This window comes from Myotis davidii, unplaced genomic scaffold (assembly GCF_000327345.1).
Source record: "Myotis davidii unplaced genomic scaffold, ASM32734v1 scaffold679, whole genome shotgun sequence".
Lineage (NCBI taxonomy): Eukaryota > Metazoa > Chordata > Mammalia > Chiroptera > Vespertilionidae > Myotis > Myotis davidii.
The window spans coordinates 807,767-815,233 of NW_006290023.1; the positions used below are offsets into that span (position 1 = coordinate 807,767).

The window sequence follows — 7,467 nt, forward strand, 5'->3', positions numbered from 1 at the left end:
ACGGCCCTACCCTGAGCGTGACTGAGGGTGGCATCACAACCTCCTGATCCACCCCGCTCTGTGCATGACATGGGGTGGCATCCCAACTCCCCAGTCAGCCCTGCTCTGAGCCTGACCAGGGGCTGCACCTAGGGATTGGGCCTGCCCTCTGCCACCCGGGAGCAGGCCTAAGCCAGCAGGTCGTTATCTCCCGAGGGGTCCCAGACTGCGAGAGGGCACAGGCCAGGCTGAGGGACCCCCCGTCACCCCCAAGGGCACAAATTTTTGTGCACTGGGCCTCTAGTATATATATAAAAGCCTAAGCGACTGAATAACCAGTCTCTATGATGTGCACTGACCAATAGGGGGAAGATGCTCAAAGCAGGAGCTGCCCCTGGTGGTCTGTGCACTTCCACAGCCAACCTCTTATGGCGGCCAACCTCCTGCAGTCCCTCCCTCCAGAAGGCTAACCTCCCAAGGTCCCTCCCCCCCGCTGGCCCGATTGCCCTGATCGCTGGCCAGGCTGAGGAACCTCACATGTGCACCAATTCATGCACTGGGCCTCTAGTCTGTGAAATATTGTAGAATGACTGAACTTGGCTAGAATTTAGTCTCCTTTGAGTTCTAGGTGCAAATATTCAATTACGTACTGGATTTCACTACTTGAATCTCAAAGTGGAGTTCTTGATTTCTTCCCCCTGTTTCTCCCATCTCAATAAATAGCTCTGCATTACATCCAGTTTCTTAAGTCAGAAACTAGGAGTTATTTCTAATTTATCTATTCTCTTAGTTTTTTAAAACCAATGAAACACCAAGTCCTATTAAATCTTCCTCTAAAATACATCCAAGATCTTTCCATTTCTTTCTCTCTACTGATTGACATACCTTACCATGTCACCTATATCTCTCACTTGGACTATTGAAATTATCTCCAAACTGGTCTTTCTACTTTCTTCCTTGCCCTGTTTCTTCCCCTCCTCTAACTCTACCAGTACTTTAAACAGCAGCCAGAAAGTGGCCCTGTGAAAAAAAAAGTATAGCAAGCTATAACCCTGCTTAAAACTTTAATGCTTTCCCATTGCCCTTCAAAATCCAAACTCCTTCCTATGGGAGCATAGCCCTAGTTTAGCACAACCTCATCTTGTACTAGTCTCCTCTTTCTCACTTTACTCCAGCCACACTGAGATTTCTTTCTGTTCCTCAGACCAGCTAAGTTTGATCTGCTCTAGGGCCACTGCACTTGCTGTCTGCTCTGTTTGGAATGCACACCATTCAGATTTTTGCCTGGCCAGCATCCACTTGTCCTTGAGTCTCAGGTCAAACTTCATCAGAAAAGGTTTCCCTAAACATTCTATCCCTCTCTCAGTTTTTTTTATTTCACCATGCTCTTATTATTTTCATTAAAGAACTTACTGTACTCTAAAATCATCCCATTTATTAGCTGACATGTTCACTATTTCCTTCCTCCAGAATGTAAACTCTATGAGGGGAAGGACCTAGTCCACCTTATACACCTCTGTATTCCTACTGCCTAGAACAATTCTTGACAACTGCTTTGTTATATGAAAGAAAAAGATAAGGCTTGACTTACTTATATTAATATATTACCTAGCAAACAAATTTATATGTGTAGGCGAGGCTCCACATGCTAGAAATACAAGCTAGAAGGGAAACGATATCTCTGGAAAACAGTGCCTACGCTAATCGGGGAACACTGTAATATCAATGCCTACAAAGAACTCAACAGAAACATAACATTAGGTACATTTCTATGAAAAGCAGTGCATCTAGAATGTTTGAGAACATGGGCTTTGGAGTCAGATTACTTGGGTTTGATTTCTGTGGACTTTTGGCAAGTTACCTTATTGCTCTAATTCCTATTTTATAGGTAACTGAGGCTTATAGCAGTACCTGCTACCTTACAGGGCTGTTAGGAAGATTAAATGGGAAAAAAGAAAGAATCTGAAGTACTTAGGCAACTGTTCAACACATAGTGAACCCTCAGTAAATGTTAGCTATTGCTTTCTTCTTCCATCATTATCATACACTAATCAGCTGTTTTAATCTCATACACCACACTAGTCCCTGTGCCTATCCCACACTTCACTCCAAATGCACTGATCTCAACTCCCTATAAAATGTTTCCTGCTTTCCTGGCTATTAAGCTTTGGAATTCATACCATTTCTGACTCTTAGAACACTTTTCTGTCTCCTCCATCCTCTCCAGTTTACATGTTGAAATCCTATTCCATCTCTAAGGCCTATTAAATTGGTATCTCTGCCATGAAAACTGTCCTCATTACACCAAACCTGAGTGATTTCAGTTGCATTTTGTACCACTTTAATTACATGACCTTTACTCAAAACATGCATTCTATACTCCTTCTTCTTGAAAGCAAGAATGTCTTATTCAAAATTCTATTCCCTACAGCTTTACTATATAGTATCTCACATTATACTATGCTCAAATCCATTTGTAGGTTGAATAGATAGCACAACATATATTCTACTTACATATCTGCCGCAGTATGATTATTCTGGAGAGGAAGGTTGAGAGTACAAGCAGATTCAAGGTGGTCACCTGGTCCTTCTCGGTCCTTTGCTTGTTTAATGAGATCAAATAAAGGTGAATCCTATATGAAACAAGATGATATTAAAACAACACTGGTAAGTATGATTTTCCCATTTACATATCAAAATAATATTTTTGACATGGTGAGCACTAATTTAGAAGTCAGAATGAGATCTTTTTAAAAAAATATTTTTATTGATTTCAGAGAGTAAGAGGGAGAGAGATAGAAACATCAATGATGAGAGAGAATCATTGATTGGCTGGGGATTGAGCCAGCAACCTGGGCATGTGCCCTGACTGGGAGTCAAATTGACTTCCTGGTGCACAGGTTGATGCTCAACCACTGAGCCACGAATGAGAACTTGTTTTCCACTTTGAGAATACCAAGTGCCAATTTTAGTACTATATACACACTCAAAAAAAGGACTAGGAAAATGTATATCTTTAAATGTTCATATTGATAAAAAAATTTTAAGTTAGAAAAAAAAGACAGAAAAATATCTTAGAAGGTAAAAAGAAGGAAATAGTAAAGATATGAGAAGAATTTAATGAAACTGAAGAAAAAAATAAAATACAGTTTGATCAACATACCTAATAATCAGTTCTTTGAAATAATGAAATGAAATAAACTAGCTGTAAAACTAAGAAAAAGAGATAGATAAAGAGTATTAACAACAAAAAGTGGGACCTTCATCAAAAAGATTAGAAAGATAATAGGGAATCATTATAATTTTATGTCAATATATTAGAAAACTTACATCAAGTGGAAATTCCAAAAAAATATAAATTAGCAAAACTCAATAAAAAAAGAAATAATATAACCTCAATAATCCTATAAACTATTAAATAATTGAATCAGTAATTTAAAATTCTGGCTTTGGAGAGTTTATCAATAACACATTGACTACCAAGAATAGCATCAAAGAGAACCAAGATGGTGGTGTAAGGTACAGACCTGTGCATGCTGCTTCCCACAACAACATTGAAAATACCAACTATAAGACAAAACAGCTATCATTCAGAACCATGGGAAAGCTGGCCCATTGGAAGTTCTACAACTGGAAGGAAAGAAAGAAGAGCATTGAGACTGAGTAGGATATGCAGAGGTGCCAAGAACAGAGGTATGGACTCGTGCGCCAGGTGGGCTGCAACTGGATGCATGTTTTTTTTCAATCGAAAGGGGTTACAAACTCTCAAATCCAATGAGCTTGTTTGGGGCGGGATTCTGAGGTCCCAGACCCCTATGGGGAGAGGCAGGATGGCCTCGCAGTGGGTCAGAAAGCAAGAGTGGCTTTCTCGTGGAGCTGCTTGCCGGTACTCGGGGATGCGGAGATGCGGAGTCGGGGAGAGGTGAGGAGTCGCGGAGACGCCATTGCTGTTTGCTCCACCCTGGTGACTCCCTGAGACCCCGCCCTACTCAATTTACATCCCCGCCCAAGCTGTGCCAGAGGCACAAAAGGAACCACCGGCACTCGTACAGCATAACCCAACAAACTGCAGATTTCAACTCCTTGCACCTATAAGGGACACACTCAAGAAGCAGAATCAGGTTCGGAGGAAGCCGGAACCGGACCCGGCTGGGCCGGTACCATGGAACTGCTGTACCAGCAAATGCACAAACAGGTCCACCAGATCCAGTCTCACATGGGATGCCGGGAGACAGCAGACAAGCAGTCTGTGCACTTAGTAGAAAACAAAATCCAAGCAAGCATACCAGAAATTCAGCCAGCAAGAACACCTGGAGATTTTGTCCAGCAAGGAGCCGCCCAACAAAAGACAGAATGCCAAAGTTTGTGTTGCTGAGACAGCCCCCGTGAGGCTGAGACAGCCCCGGTGAGGCTGGGATGGCTCCTGTGAGGCTGGGACGGCCCCTGAGAGGCTGGGACGGCCCCTGTGAGGCTGCGACAGCCCCAGTGAGGTTGAAACAACCCTGGTAAGGTTGAAACGGCCCCTGTGAGGTTGAAACGACCCCGGTGAGGTTGAAACGGCCCCAGTAAGGTTGAAACGGCCCTGGTGAGGTTGAAACGGCCCTGGTGAGGTTGAGACGACCCCTGTGAGGTTGAGTCGGCACCTGTGAGGTTGAGACGGCCCCTGTGAGGCTGGGACAGCTCCTGTGAGGCTGGGACGGCCCCTGTGAAGCTGAGATGGCCTCTGTGAGGCTGAGACGGCCCCTGTGAGTAGCATCAAGTACTTTGTATTTCATTCTCACAACAAACTCTAGGAGAAAAGTACTATTTTTTTCCATGTCATTTTGCAAGTGAAGAAAGGTGAGCTAAGAGTACATTGCCCAAAGTCACAGTTAGTAAGAGGTGGATCCAGCATTTGGCACCAAGTTTTTTGACGCCAGAGCTTTTGTTTTTACTATAGTTTCTAATCTAATGAAGGAAATAAATGGTTTAAAAATCTCAGTACAGAGTAATACGTTCCACAGGGTGCCATACAAATCAAGAGAGGGACAACTAATCCAAATGAAGACTTCTTGGAAGAGGTTATATTTAATTTGAGTCCTAAAGAAAAAAGTTATTTTAAGTAAAATGAGCCAGAAAAATTTCACATAGCTCACTTAATAACCCTCATAGGATTGTTTTGACAAGTAAATAAGATAATAAGTACAAAGTACTCAGAACCACCCCTGGGGCATAAACTCTTAAGACTAAAATAATTTGTACCATAAAGTAAAACAGAATGCATAGCAAAGAAAGAGTGAGAGATAAACTCAATGAAGGATTTTAAGCAGGTGACTAACAGGAACCAGAGTTCAAAACACTGGTTATAAAGATGCTCAATGAACTTAGGAGAAGAATAGAAGAACTTAGTAAGGATTTTGACAAAGAGGCAATAAACATAAAAATAATAATGAGAAACCTTAGAAAAGAACTAGTCAGAAATAAAGAATAACTAAAATAAAGAATATATTAGAAAAAAATAAACAGTAGATCAAATAAAGCAGAAGACTGAATCAATGATTTGGATGAAAAACACCCAATGGGTACAAGAAAAAAGGATTTTAAAAAATGATTATAGTTGAAGGGACTTCTGGGACAACATCCAGCATGACAACAGTTGCATCATAGGGATACCAGAAGGAAAAGAGAGAGAGCCAGAAATTGAAAACCTATTTGAAAAAAATAATGATGGAAAACTTCCATATCTTGAAGAAGGAAGTAGACATACAAGTCCAGGAAGCTCAGAGTCCCAAATAAGATGGACCCATAGAGACCCACACCAAGACAAATCATAATTAAAATGCCAAAGTTTAAAGAAAAAGAGAGAATCATAAAAGCAGCAAGAAAAAAGTAGCTGCCTAAAAGAGAGCTGCCATCAAACTTTCAAGTGATTTCTCATGAAAACTTTGAAGGCCAGCAAGACTGGCACAAAATATTCAAAGAGATGAAAGCAAGGACCTACAACTAAGATTATTCAAATATACAATACTATCATTTAGAATCAAAGAACAAATAAAGATTGATGCAGTTACATTTGTTTATTTTTTCTTTTGTTTCCCTTGCCTGAGAGATATGTCAGGAAAAATATTGCTATGAGAAATGTCTGAAATTTTACTGCCTTTGTTGTCTTAGGATTTTTTATGGTTTCATGACTTACATTTAAGTCTAATCCACTTTGTATTTATTCTTGTGTATGGTATACGTTGGAGGTCTAGTTTCATTTTTTTACATGCATCTGTCCAATTTTCCAACACCATTTATTGAAGAGACTGTCTTTACCCTATTTTATGTTCTTGCCTCCTTTGTCAAATATTAACTGACACAAATGGTGTGGGTTTATTTCTGTGGTCTCTATTCTGTTCCATTGATCTATGTGCCTATTCTTGTGCTAATACCACGCTGTTTCGATAACTATGGCCTTGTAGTATAGTTTGATATTAGGTAGTGTGATACCTCCAATTTTGTTATTGTTTCTCAAGATTACTGAGGCAATTCAGGGTCATTTGTGGTTCCATATTAATTTTTGAAATATTTGTTCTATCTAGATCTGTGAGATATGTCTTTGGTATTTTAATAGGAACTGTGTTGAATCTGTAGATTACTTTGGATAGTATGGACATTTTAATGATGTTAAGTTTTCCTATCCATGAACATATAAATGTTTCCATTTATTTGTATCTTCCTCAATTTCTTTCTTCAAAACCTTATAATTTTGCAAGTACAGGTCTTTTACCTCCTTGGTTAAATTTACTAAAAAGTTTTTTGCACAGAAAATAAGCCATCAGCAAAATGAAAAGGGAAACCACTGAAGGAGAGAACGTATTTACCAATGATACATCTGACAAGGGGTTAATTTCCAAATTATATAAAGACTTACACAATTCAACACCAAAAAGACAAAATTAAAAAATAAGCAAAGGACCTGAATAGACACTTCTCCAAAGAGGACATACATATGGTCAATAGACATCTGAATCATCAGAGAAATGCAAAGTAAAACCACAATGAGATATCACCCTACTCCTGTCAGAATGGCTATCAGCAATAAATCAATAAACAACAAGTGCTGGTAAGAATGTGGAGAAGAAGGAAGCCTTGTGCACTATTGGCGAAAATACAGACTTGATGCAGCCATTGTAGAAAACAGTATGGAGTTTCCTCAAAAAATTAAAAATGGAGCCACCTTTTGACCCAACAATCCCACTTTTAGGACTATATTTGAAGAAACCCAAAACACTGATTTGAAATAATATATGCACCCTATGTTCATTACAGTTATTATTTACAATAGCCAAGATCTGGAGACAGCCCAAGAGCCCATCAGTAGATGAGTAGATAAAAAAGCTGCGGTCCATATATACAATGGAACAATACTCAGCCATAAAAAGTAGCATGGATGGACCTGGAGATTATTATGTTACATGAAATAAGCCAGTCAAAGAAAGACAAATACCACATGTTCTCACTTAT

The 7,467-nt window shown here is 39.8% G+C and overlaps 1 protein-coding gene across 4 annotated transcripts in view; it reads right to left on the reverse strand.

The window, feature by feature from the left end:
• Positions 1–7,467, reverse strand: part of RB1 (retinoblastoma 1) — a 191,125-nt gene that overhangs the window by 29,452 nt on the left and 154,206 nt on the right. For all 4 annotated transcript variants that reach the window (XM_006762735.2, XM_015563260.1, XM_015563259.1 and 1 more), the window contains one exon: positions 2,494–2,612. In XM_006762735.2, the coding sequence (XP_006762798.1) occupies positions 2,494–2,612 (119 nt within the window). The remainder of the gene's footprint in view (positions 1–2,493; positions 2,613–7,467) is intronic.